A 13,432-nucleotide genomic window follows, 5' to 3' on the forward strand; every position below is an offset into this window, starting at 1 on the left:
AAGAAAAAAAATCCATATTCTACATAATTTCCTCATATAAAAATGGTATAGAGTGTAATTTCCTCTATAATTTATTTCATCTTGATTACCTTGCCAAAGAGAACCCTCACGTAGCCCATTTGTACCTTTCTTTTCATTTTAATTTTTTTTTTTTCAAAACAAAGCCCTCCATGTGATGGGTTGGCCCAACACCTTTGGTTTATTTCCTTTTCTTTTAAAATTAGTGAAGCCCAAAGAGAAATAAAAAACCAATTAAGTTGGAGTAGACAACTTTACACAACAATTTCAACTTTGGTGAGATGAAAACCCAATAAGCTACATAATTAAATTGCTCTCTATTTTTATCTCCTTTAATTTCAATATTAACATTTAAACTCTTAAAAATAGACAACATTGAGATTGGCATTTATAAAATACGAGAAACTAAATAAAATAATTCAAATTTATGAAAATTAGTATATAAAGAGCTAAAATTAATATTTATTCAAAATTAAATAAAAAGACTACTAAAATCAACTAAAAATGCTTGAGAACAAAGCTAACTTAATGTACATAAAAAGCTAAATAATTCTATTTTCATAGAGTTATCAATACTCCATACATCCAATACTAGCATATTTTGTCAATGTGTAAGTAAATTTTATCGCTGATTATTATGTCAGTATAAATCCAGTGTACTGACAAATAATGGGACTAAACTTTGAAATATATAATCACGATTATTTTCTACTGTATAGACAACACTATAATCATGAATAACTATATGTTTAAGATTTAATAGAATTTATACATTAAACTTATAATCATGAAAGTAATCATGTGAACCATGCAACATAAAATAATTTCTGATCTTTTATTAATCAGTAAATTTGATTGTATTGAAATAAGTTTTATTTAGAGCATAAAATCCTAACACGTTTTAAAGTTATGGCTAAATTAGGGTGCAATAATTCAAAGGGGAAAAAAAATAGGATATTGCCAAATTTAGGGTATTCGAGATATAAAGGGTAAGTTCTTAAATTAAATGCAGATTAGACAAAAAAATAGCAAAATTACTTGTGATTTGAGTGTTACCTTCCCATTTTCAGCGCTTAATAGCTTTAAAAACTTGCGAAACGCAACTTCCCCAATGTTTCATCATTACTAGACTTGAGGTGCGATCATCACCACCACCGAAAGAATCAGTTCCAGAATGAACATAAACGTCAAGACGTGACGATGACGACAACAATATTAGAAAGATAAGAGGAATAGAGCAGCAGAGAAGTAGAGATCTCGTTGGAACCCTAGTTGAGCGGAGCTAGTCGAGAAGTATCAAGAAGCCTATTTAAGAGAGGGTGTCTCTCCCATGGTTAAGATTAAGATTTCCAAAGTTGAATTTTTTAAACTTTTTGTATATATTTTTTTCTAGTTCCATGACTCGAAGTTGCAAGGTCCCATCTGGTTTAGCTTCTATAAGATCTTTTTTAGCTTTTAGAATTAAAAAAAAAAAAAAAATCATTCTAGGAGTGTTTGGATAAAAAAAAAAAGTTCTTTTGGAAAAAGCTAAACTTTGTAGCTTTTTTAAGAATGACTTTTGAGAAGCTATTTTTAAAATTAAATAATTTATATAATTCTAATAGGGTGCTTCTATAACGTGTCATCCTTAAAAGGGTATATCAATGCGCCTCATATCTGTTTAAAAATTTTAGTTCTTTTTCTTTTTATAATCACATATGCTATAATTATTTAGATATCTTACAAAATTTTAAAAATTACGAAATAATTTACAATATACAAATAGTTTTTAAATAATCTATTTCACACACATATAAAATAAAAAAGTGGGGCGACCATGACTAACATATAGGAGTGCATCAAAAATATATCCAATTTACTTATCTTAGACCATCTCCAATGGAAAATTTAAAATTTGTACTAAATTTGGCACAAAAAATGAGTTTGTGCTATAGTTCGCCCACTATTTACAATTGTGCTCCAATGCACAAGATGTAAAATAAAGAAAAAATAATTGATTATATTGATGATCATTTCATATTTTATTGAGAATATATAAAATTTATTATTTTTTATTCTTTTATTATTTAAATAATGGTAATATAGTAAAAAAGAAAAAAAAATTAGTAAATACTAATGAATCATAATAATTAGTGAGATTATAATAAATAAAAAAAGTAATATTTATTAATAGTTAAATTTGACACGATGTTATATCTTGTGTCAAATTTAGCACACTTTTTAAAACATTTTTAAATTACAAATATAAGGGAAATTTGCGGCAAAAGTCCCCAAAAAGTTCACGGTGATGCAGATTAGTCCCCAAGCTCCGAAAATAGCGGCAATAGTCTTCAAGGTCACACTTTTTATTTGTTCATTGGTCTCCAAGTTAACAGATTCGTTAAATCCAATTCAAATGCCACGTGTCGAAATATCATTAGTGGGTGTTATTATTTTAATTTTAAAAAAATAAAAGTAAATAATAAATAATTTAAAAATAATTTCTTTTTTTCTTTTGTTTTTCTTTTTCTTTCTTCTTCGTCTTCTTCGTTATCTTCTCACTACCAGACCCTAAACCCTAACCACAACCCTAATCCTAATTCTAAAATGGATGAATACAACTCTATCTCCAGAAAAAAAATATGAGAGGGTGTTGTACACATACGAGCTTGAGGGATTTCTAGAATGTATAATAGGTTATTTATTTGTTATTATTTGTTATCATTTGTTGCTTCATCTCATTTACCCAACCAGAGCATAGAGCTCCTCGTCAACTCGAATTCCTCATCCTCAAACTTAAGCAAGAACAACTCATAGGAACTCAAATTCACCGAAGCTAAAACCCTCAAAAATCCATTCCTACTGGAATTAAAGAAGTCATTAACTTTCCGGTCTCTATCAACATCTCTGAGCTTCCGACTGAAACTTCTGGAACCCGAGAGCCTGGAACGAAGAGCTTTAAGGCGTGAAATTTCTCGGCGAATGTCAAACTCAGGAGGAGGAGGTGGCGCCGCGAATTCAACCGGTGTAGTGGTTACTCTGGTGAGAGGCCATAGCTTGAATCTGAATCAAAACAAAGAAGTTGTAGGAAATTAGATCCTTACCAGGTGCGTGAACCGGGGCCATAGCTCTTGGGGTGATAATTCCAGACGTTGGAGTGTCCCGTGATTGGATGGGAGGCGGGAGAGAAAGAGGGCTGGAATCGATGGTTTGGGGTTGGGGGTTGGTCGTTCTGGCAGTGAGAAGAGAAGAAGAAGAAGAAGACGAAGAAGAAAAGAAAGAAAAAGATAAAAAAAGAAAAAAAAATCATTTTTAAATAATTTATGTGTTTATTTATTTTATTTTTATGTTTTAAAATTAAAATAATAATTTGGACTAATGATATTTCGACACGTGATAATTTTAAAAAAATAAACGACTCAGTTAAAATTAAGACTAGTGGACAAATAAAAAGTGTGACCTTGAGGACTATTGCCACTATTTTTAAAGCTTAAGGACTAATCTGCATCACCTTAAACTTTTTGGGAACTTTCGCTGCAAATTTCTCTAAATATAACAACAAAAATCGAGGACCCATTTTTTACCACTTTGACTCACTTTTTCTTGTAAAGAAGAACGCTGACTCACTTTCCTTCTTAGTTCCTCTCTCACTCACTCTCTCAGTCTCAAGCTCTCTCGCTCAACAATGGCTTCCGAAGGCGAAGACAAAGACAAAGAGAGAACCACCGTCCGAGTCTCAAACATTCCTCAAACTGCCATAGCTCAGGACCTCTTGGCCTTCCTCGAGTCCAAACTCGGTCCTGACTCAGTCTTCGCCCTCGAAATCATGACCGAGCGCAAGAATTGGAAGTCCCGTGGCTTTGGCCGGGTCCAGTTCACTACCCTCCTCGCGAAATCCAAAGCCTATTATCTCTCCCTCCATGGCGAACTCTATTTCCAGTCCCAGAACCTCAGAATCTCCGAATCCTACGACGACATCGTCGTACAACCCATCGACCCCAAACACCGCCTCGACGACGGAGTTTTTCACGTGGGTTTCATGAGAACGGAGGATCGGATGAGCGTGTTGGAGTCTTGGGAGAGTGTGCGAGCATGGGTTATGCCCGAAAGGGGTAGGGTCGAGTTCTGGGTATGGCAAGGAGAAGAATGTTACAAGCTGGAGATTAGGTTTGAGGATATTTTGGAGAGTGTTGGGTACTATTCGGATGGCGGGAATCTGTTCTCCATTCTTTTAAAGGTATTTTTTTTCTTTATATTTCTTCTCTTCAGATTATGAACTGTATTCTGAATTTTCTGGGCATTTTTTTTCTTTCTTTTTCCTCAGCTAAAATATGGACCAAAGATTTATAGGAGATTATCTGGGCCTCATATAGCTTCGAGATTTATTGCTGATCGTTATCATATTTGCAAAGAAAATGTTGAGTTTGTTTGGGTTCGTACTACAGATTTTTCTGGGTTGAAATCAATTGGTCATTCAACCTCATTTTATTGGGCATTGAAGGAGAACTTTTTAGCTTCTGATACTTTTGATTGTTTCCCTTATTATAGACAAGAAGATGTAGAAGATTTTAACTTAGAAGAAGGTGAAGAGTATTGTAATGTCTCTGAGACAGTTCCCCTTTTAAAATCTCCTTCAAATGATAGTTTAGGATATGAAACCTTTTTCCAGCTTAATTCTCTTGTACATACCCAAAAGATTAGTTTGGCTTCTGTAGATAGTAATCTCATTGAGCTTTTCAGTAGTTTAAGTGAAGAAACCTTAAAAGCGGTTTTTCAGAAGTTGCATAAGCTCAAGTCCACTTGTTATAATCCATTTTCGTTTGTCAAGACTCATGCACATATCTTAGAGAAAACTGTCAAAAGTCCTTCAGCTAACAAAAGACTAACTGAGACTAATGTCATGAGTTGCCACAGAGCTTTGATTACCCCATTGAAGATTGTTTGCATGGGTCCTGAGCTTGAAAAGTTCAACTATGTTGTCAAACACTTCTCATCATATGTTAATGATTTTTTGAGAGTGACTTTTGTCGAAGAAGATTGGAGTAAACTGCCTCCTAATGCCATCACTACAACCATCGAACAAGGCATGTTTCCAAAACCTTACAGAACTGCATTATATCACCGCGTACTTTCAATTCTTCGAGATGGGATTGTTATTGGATCCAAAAGATATGAATTTCTAGCTTTCTCAGCGAGTCAACTCAGATCAAATTCTGTTTGGATGTTTGCTTCTAATGAACATATAAAAGCCGGAGATATTAGAGAGTGGATGGGCTGTTTCAGCAAGATTCGCAGTATTTCGAAATGTGCTGCAAGGATGGGTCAGTTGTTCAGTTCCTCAACACAAACTCTTACTGTCCCAGTGCAAGATGTAGAGATTATTCCTGATGTGGAGTTGAATAATGATGGAATTGACTACTGTTTCTCAGATGGCATTGGGAAAATTTCTCTGCCTTTTGCCAGGCAAGTTGCACAGAAATGTGGGCTGAACCATACACCTTCAGCATTTCAAATTCGATATGGTGGATATAAAGGGGTGATTGCTGTTGATCGTAGCTCCTTCCGGAAGCTTTCCTTACGTAGTAGTATGCTTAAATTTGAATCAAAAAATAGAATGCTTAATGTCACCAAGTGGAGTGACGCTATGCCCTGTTTTCTGAATCGAGAAATTGTTACCCTCTTGTCTACACTGGGCGTGAAGGATGAAAGTTTCCTAGCATTGCAACACGAACAATTGCGTCTTTTGGGAAGAATGCGGATAGATAGAGAGGCAGCACTGAATGTCTTAGAGAAATTTAATAGTTCTGATAAATCTAATATCTTAATAAAGATGTTACATCAAGGTTATGAGCCAAATATGGAACCTTACCTTTCTATGATGCTTCAATCTTATTACGAAAACCAGTTGACTGATCTAAAAACTAGATGCCGAATATTTGTCCCAAAGGGTCGTGTGCTTATTGGATGCTTGGATGAAACTGGTATCTTAGATTATGGTCAGATCTTTGTTCGCATAAGCATGACAAGAGAAGAGCTGCAAGCAGGGGATCAGGAATTTTTCAGAAAGGTGGATGATGAAACATCTATTGTTTTGGGAAAGGTGGTTGTCACAAAAAACCCTTGTCTTCATCCTGGTGATGTCAGGGTGCTTGAGGCTGTATACAGTGTCGAATTAGAAGAGAAGGAGTTGGTGGATTGCCTCATCTTCCCTCAGAAAGGAGACAGGTATAAACTTATTCATAGAAGTGCTAAAATATTACTGTTGAAATATTGTCCTCATTTAGGTGAAATTAACAAAGCCTTGATTGCAACCTAAACAAGTTTACATCTTCTTCATGGTTTGCAGGCCTCATCCGAATGAATGCTCTGGTGGTGATCTTGATGGGGACTTGTATTTCATTAGTTGGGATACTGGTCTCATCCCACCACAAACTGCATCCCCTATGGACTACACTGGACGAAGACCTCGTATAATGGATCACAACGTGACCATAGAGGTAATCTCAAAACTTCAACTAGGCATATACTGAATGCTCCTTCTCAAACTGAATTACAAAGGTTTGGAAAGTTTTAGTGAAAGAAGTTCCATTTTTGGCTTTGCATTATCTTGCAGGAAATTCAAAAGTTTTTTGTTGACTACATGATCAATGACACGTTGGGTGCCATCTCTACTGCTCATTTAGTCCATGCTGATCGTGAACCAGATAAAGCCTTTAGCGAAAAGTGCCTGCAACTTGCAACTTTGCACTCCATGGCTGTGGATTTTGCAAAGACTGGTGCCCCTGCCGAAATGCCAAAGGCTTTAAAGCCTAGGGAATTTCCAGATTTCATGGAGAGGCTAGAAAAGCCCATGTACATCTCCAATGGGGTACTGGGACAACTTTACCGTGCAATGATCAGTTCAGATGTGCAAGGAAGTTCAAACCTGGTTTGGTCAGAGGAGGTTGCTCGATCAACTTATGATTGCGATCTTGAAGTGAGTGGGTTTAAGGACTTCATTGCCATTGCTGAGAGCCACAGAGATATGTATATGGATAAACTCAGTGGCATAATGATCTACTATGGAGTGGAGACTGAGGATGAAGTACTGACAGGCAATATCCGAAAGCGAGCAGCCTATTTGCAGCGTGATAACAGGAGATATGGTGACACCAAGGATCGGGTTCTACTGGCATTGAAGAATCTGCAGAAGGAAGCCCGAGGATGGTTTCAAAGCAGCTGTGAAGTGGGAAATCAGCAGCAGATGGCCTCGGCGTGGTATCACGTGACTTACCACCCTGACTATTTCCACAATGGCATGAACTGCCTCAGCTTTCCGTGGATCAAAGGTGATATTTTGCTAAACATCAAATCTTTGAACAGCCGAAGGTATTAAACAATAGTTCTTGAATATAACCTCACTTTCCGGTCTCAGTTAGCTAGTATCAAAGCTTTGAAGAAAGAAAGTGAATACATAGTAAGTTTTCCATTTAAATTGATGTTCTTTACAAAGGACAATCATTAAAGGGTAAAAGTACTGAAACTGTGTCTTTTCTTTTTTTGAGTACCTTTGTTTTTTTGACAAATGTATTTTCGATAATTCTTATTGTATATATTTAGTATTTTAACCACGGAGCACTAAAATGGTATAAAAAACATAACATCTCACCCAAGAAGCCAATAATACCGAGAGTAAGAAAACTCACATTCAGGTTTGCAAGCTATTATTTTTTTTTATTTTTTTTGAACATTCATTTGAAGAAGAACAAAGCATTTTGTTGCTTTCATTGACAAGTTTGAAGTGCACCACTACAACAAATCTTATTAAGAAAGAGGCTGGAGAACATAAATTCAAACCAAGTAAATGTAGCCATTTTTTTTGCATTTGAAAGTCAGAATATTCCTGCTATAGTTGCCTGAACTATTAAGGCCAAAGACAGACACACGCATAAACTCATCATTATGCACTTCAATTTTCTGCATTTGCTTGTTTCCGAGCCTCTTCTCGCATCACTGCTCTAGTATATATTTCATAGCAACAACCTGAAACAAACATCATAAAACATGTGAGAGCTTGAAAGCTTTCTTATTTTTTTTTTTGCTGGAAATGTGAGGTTGAAAGTTGCAACATGCAATGAAGTGGATAAAAAAGGTTTCAAGTAGCTAAAAAGAATTCAGAACCACGGTGCCTCTATTGGGTATAACCTCTTACATCTTTCTATTTACTCTTAATTTTCTTGTTGTCTTTTAATGCCATGGGTGGGTGGAGGAAAACATGTGTACTTTAGATTATCAACTTAAATTAATTGCAAAGAGGAAAAAGAATATTTTATCCCAAACAAGTTAACAACTTCTTTGTGAAAGATTATTAATTTTCCAGTAAAGTTGTTGTCACAGATGAATACTCAATTGCGAGTATTACACATTTATGCACGATGAATCTAAGTTACAAAACTTCTTTTTCCTCACTTTCATTCTTTGATCTATTGCAACCTTAGAAGCAGGTCACAGATTGTGCCTCTAACACCACAGATGCTATTACTGTACACTAGTAGGGCCAATTGCAGTGTTCCATCACATTTTCCAAACTTTAATGAATCTGAATTGTTCCAAAGATCACTACCACAATCGTGTTGAACCATCTCAAGTTTATTTCCTTTCTATGGCACCCACTCAAGTTGGTTCTATAATACCTCTATCCAAAAATGTTTCCTAAAGCCTAAAAAATCATAGAAGCACAACAAGTTCAGGCCAGCCATTGGCATGGAGCCACCAATTATATTCTTCAAAAGAAAGAATAATGGCATTGGCTCTGCTAAATTTTACATTAACAACAAAACCAAGATAGTAAGAATTCTAGCAAAAACACAAACTAAACAACATTACCTGCTACAACAACTATAGTGAGTACATCTCCCACTCTCATAAGTCGCCTCACATTAGGCTTATGTGACTTGAATCGCTTTAAAGATGGGTCCTCAGCCAAGAGCTGCAGAAAATTCAGCTTAAAATTATTTGCTAATAACACCCCAAAAGTAAATCGATAGCTAAGTTAGCCGGCCATAATGTTATAACATTCTAAAATCAAAATCAAAGGTGAAAGGAAAAATTCCTAATTTTTCATTTGGGCTAAATATATTCCCTAAACTAGTAAACTGAAAAATTTATAGGAAACCCATAAACTGGAAAACTTCATGCGTTTTCTCTTTACAAATAGATATGAAATTCTTTCGAAGAGAACCCAGAATGAATCAGCTAAAATAGACAATGAGAGAGAGAGAGAGAGAGAGAGAGAGATCTCACAGCTAGTTCGCGCTTTCCTGGTTCTACATGAAATTGGCGACGCGAGAGGGAAAGGGCATCGTTTCTTGCTCCCTGAATGTTGAAAGGAAAGATTTAGAACCAGCAAGAGAGAGAGAGAGAGAGAGAGAGAGAGAGAGAGAGAGAGAGAGAGAATACCTGAAAGTGAGAGCGCAATTGAGAGGCAACAACAGTTTTGTTGAGGATGAAAGCCATGATTGGTGAAGGGTAAAGGTGTAAAGCGAGCGAGAGAGAAAGAGAAGACCGATCAAGAGAGCCTCGCAGTACCGAAATCTCTATCAGATATTCCCACTTCAACTTCGACCCCTATGCTTGACACTAGTCAGCCAAATTTTTGCCATACGCTAGAGCGTGTATATACGACATGTCATTTCAAGTAAAATGGTTTTTTTTTTCTTTTTTCTTAATGTAATTTCTTTCGTTACCTTTTATAAATTGCAAGAGAAATGTTAGCACTATCCAAGTATTTTTTTTTTGTTTGAGAATAAGTTTAAATTTAAAGAGTCCTTTACAACAAGAGAAAATATAGTAGGAGTCTTCCCTAACTAAATACAATTAGGGCTGTTCATTGGATCACATCTAACGTTTTTGGGCCCATCCAGATCCAATCCAATTACACATTGGATGTTGGATTTCTCCAACCGATCCAATCCAATGCTGTAGGCCCAACCGAACCGATCCGATCCAATGAAACATTAGATTGGATCGGTTCCATCCAATGGATGAATCCTTGTATTGGATCGGAACCATCCAATACTTTTGATCCAATATTTTTTATATTGGATTGGATCTATTCAATATTTCTAATCCAATATTAATTGGATTGATTGGATCCATCCAATCCAATCCAAGAGTAAAACCTAATTTTTCACCTAAAGAGCTAATATATTAGTTCAAAATATTACAACCCAACATAAAAATCCAACCTAATTGTAACATAAGTCCAACATAAATCCAACTTAAATTGCAACATAAGTCCAACATAAAGAAGTACAGCAATAAAAAAGAAAGAACACCTAATTGTAATATATTATGGCCCTCCATTACATATATTCTTGTAGTTTCTAAAATAGGCCTATTATTATTATTGAAATTGAAAATTAGACCTATACCATCAATAAAAAAGAAAGAACACCTAATTCTCAACTCAAAAAAGTATGGAACTTCTTTATATGGGGGTTATAGTTCAACTTTAATCAACTCTCATTGTTATGTAATATAATAGTGTAACAAGATGATCCAAACCAAAAAAATAAAACAGAATACAATTAGAAATTAAAATGACACTTAAGCAAGAATAACTGAACAGAGAAAATGAACACAAGTGAATGAATACTCTAAGCCCTTTTATTCAATCTTAATCATCATCATAAACATGGAGGAGAATTTGATGTTTGTGATTTTATAATTGATGGTGAAATTATTTATCCGATCAAGAGGACTCAATTAGGATCTAAAAAATGTGTATTACTTTAATTTATTATTTTAATAATAATAATAATAATTTAATATTAGTGGAAAACAAGAGCCATCATCATTTGACAATTTTCAATTAATAATATTAATAAATGAATTGAATGTTGATGATCAACTCTCAAATAGGCCTATTATTACTGAAATTGAAAATTAGACCTATACCATCAAATTGAAAATTGGTGCAAAACCCACATACCGACATATTCTATTCTTATTCTTCAAAACCGTTTGGTATGCAGGTTTCATTTCATGGGAATAGGTTTAACATTGCTGGGAGAGTGATGAAGGAAATTATAAACCTAGGAAAGCAACATTAATGTGTTTGGTTATGATGATGCTTAGGAATATGAAGATTACTTTTTTTGGTTGACATAGGAATGGAATGTGACAACTTTTTTTTTTTACAATAATGATTATTTTTTTTTAAAAAAATACTAATGATTTAATTTTTTTTTTCTTTTTTAAATGTTCAAAATAATTTTTATTTATTATTTTTCATATAATTTTATAAAAAAAAATTAACAATAATAAATAATTATAAAAAGTAAAATATACATATATAAACAATTCTTGAACCATTTCCACCTCTCATCAGTTGAACCATCAAGAATTGGTTCAGGCTTTTTTAATAATAGCCCGTGAAGACGCAACAAAGCATTCAAAACAACATTAAATTGTCTACTCATTGTTTCACCCGAACGTGCAAATTGTTGTCTCACAATTCTATTCTTAATGTCATGAGATATAATATGTAAAAATATAGCAACCATTTCTTCAACATCCATATTCTTTGTTCCCTTCAAACCCCCGATAGTTCTAAGTTGGTGACACAAAATACCAAATGTTTTCCTATCCATACGAGTATTTTCTATACAAGCTAAGTCACTAGCATGTATCATTCTAAAAAGATTTAGTTGACGTAATTGGTGCCTACGGAAAGAACTTTCAAGAAACATATTTCTACTTATTTTGTCTCTTACAGCAAATAATAATTATTTGAAGCATGAAAAGAAGTGTCATCATATTTAACATCTCCATATATTGAAGTAAAATTGCTACAAATCTTTTTTTCTTTGCAACCAATGGAAGACGAGTCACATCTGCATCAAGTTTTGAAATAGTAACTCACTTATATGCATTACCAACTATGTAAAGTAAAAAAGAAAAATCACAAAAAAAAAATACATTCAAAGAAATTACACTCATCAATGTTAAATTAGACCTCTTTGTAATACTTATTATTACAGTTTTACAAGAAGAGAAGAAAATACAAATAAATACCAGAACAGATCCTATGTGGCTTCGCCTCTAGTGGATCAAGATCTGGTTGTTAGTTACAACCGAAATTGTAACTAACTTCCAGATCTTTGATCAACCCTAATCTACAAGTATATAAAGGGACTAGAGCCTTACCAATCTCTAAGTTAAGAGATACCAGAAACCAGAGCCCTAGTTTACCAGATCTGAAAGTTGTTCAGCTCCAAATCGATGCTCCAAGTTCATGCAAAGCAACAAACGAGAGTTAGTGAGTGAGAACAGAAAAATAGAGAGATAAACACAGAAAACCAAAAAGAGAGATAATCAGAAATACCAGTCAAAGATTGTGACTTGGATTTCTCACCTGATGTAACTTTTCTTCAATATAGTGCAAGATCTGAGGTCGATCTTCAAGGCGAGCTCATCAGAGGACGTACCCCTAATTTCTAGGGCGAACCTCTATATTTCTGGTGTTTGTTTTCTCTCTAACACTACTATTTTTGGCTTTAACTTTGTGTGTGTGTTGTGTGGTGTTTCTGGGAAGTTTTCTGGGTAAGATCGATCAAGAGATCGAGCTAGATCTCTGGTTCTAGGGTTTGAGAACCAGAGAGAAAGGAGAGAATGAGAGAGAGAGAGTCTGAGAACTCTCGAAGGTTCGAAAGAGGAAATGAGCTAGGGTTTGCTCTGATTCCTCTTGGTTTTATTCGAAGGAGAACGACAAATCGTTTTTGATCAAACGATTTGTCGTGCAGGTAAGGAACGAAAAGTTCCATTGTCGTGTGAAAGAAACGACCAAGATTTCTTTGTCGTGTGGATCTATTGTTTAAATTGATTTTTTCTGGGACAATATTGTCCCTGTCGTTTTTGACTATAAGCTTGAGTGGTGTAGGGCATTCTTGGAATTTCACCAAGAAAATTCCTACAGTGGTATCAGAGCTTTGGTTCAAGCTTAAATCAACTCAAGAAAGGATCAAGAAAGTGACAAAGGCTGGGAGAAGAAGGAGAAACACAACAAGAAGTTGTGGAAATTCCACAAACTGATAATCAATCAATTTTTCTAAACTCAACTCAATTTAATTTTTGATTTTTCTAAACATGAGTAATATCAAAGTTGATATTGATGGTTTTGATGGATCTGGTGATTACAGAATCTGGAGGAGAAAGATTAGATCTTTGTTGGCTCAACAGAAATTACTAAGGGTTCTTGAAGACCCTATTGAATGGCCAGACAACTTCAAAGATACAACAAGAAGAGCTGTTGGAAACAGCTACTGGAATCATAATTTTCAACCTTTCTGATGCCATTATCAGATTGGTTGATAAAGAAGAGACTCCTGCCAAGATTTGGAAGAAACTTGAAGAGCAGTTTCAACAGAAGTCTTTGACTAATAAGATTTACCTA

The 13,432-nt window shown here is 34.7% G+C and overlaps 2 protein-coding genes across 2 annotated transcripts; one reads left to right on the forward strand and one right to left on the reverse strand.

The window, feature by feature from the left end:
- Positions 1–3,566: 3,566 nt before the first annotated feature.
- On the forward strand, positions 3,567–7,607 carry LOC115709629 (RNA-dependent RNA polymerase 2). Its single transcript, XM_030637773.2, has 4 exons — positions 3,567–4,234; positions 4,322–6,222; positions 6,344–6,494; positions 6,611–7,607. Exons 1-4 carry the CDS (start codon positions 3,683–3,685, stop codon positions 7,370–7,372), a joined length of 3,366 nt encoding a protein of 1,121 aa, XP_030493633.2. The 5' UTR covers positions 3,567–3,682; the 3' UTR covers positions 7,373–7,607.
- A 222-nt stretch (positions 7,608–7,829) lies between these two features.
- Positions 7,830–9,635, reverse strand: LOC115709651 (succinate dehydrogenase subunit 7B, mitochondrial). Its single transcript, XM_061112049.1, has 4 exons — positions 9,436–9,635; positions 9,280–9,351; positions 8,863–8,965; positions 7,830–8,019 (listed from the first exon to the last, which is right to left on the reverse strand). Exons 1-4 carry the CDS (start codon positions 9,490–9,492, stop codon positions 7,946–7,948), a joined length of 306 nt encoding a protein of 101 aa, XP_060968032.1. The 5' UTR covers positions 9,493–9,635; the 3' UTR covers positions 7,830–7,945.
- Between the last annotated feature and the right edge of the window lie 3,797 nt (positions 9,636–13,432).

This window comes from Cannabis sativa, chromosome 3 (assembly GCF_029168945.1).
Source record: "Cannabis sativa cultivar Pink pepper isolate KNU-18-1 chromosome 3, ASM2916894v1, whole genome shotgun sequence".
Classification (NCBI taxonomy): Eukaryota; Viridiplantae; Streptophyta; class Magnoliopsida; order Rosales; family Cannabaceae; genus Cannabis; species Cannabis sativa.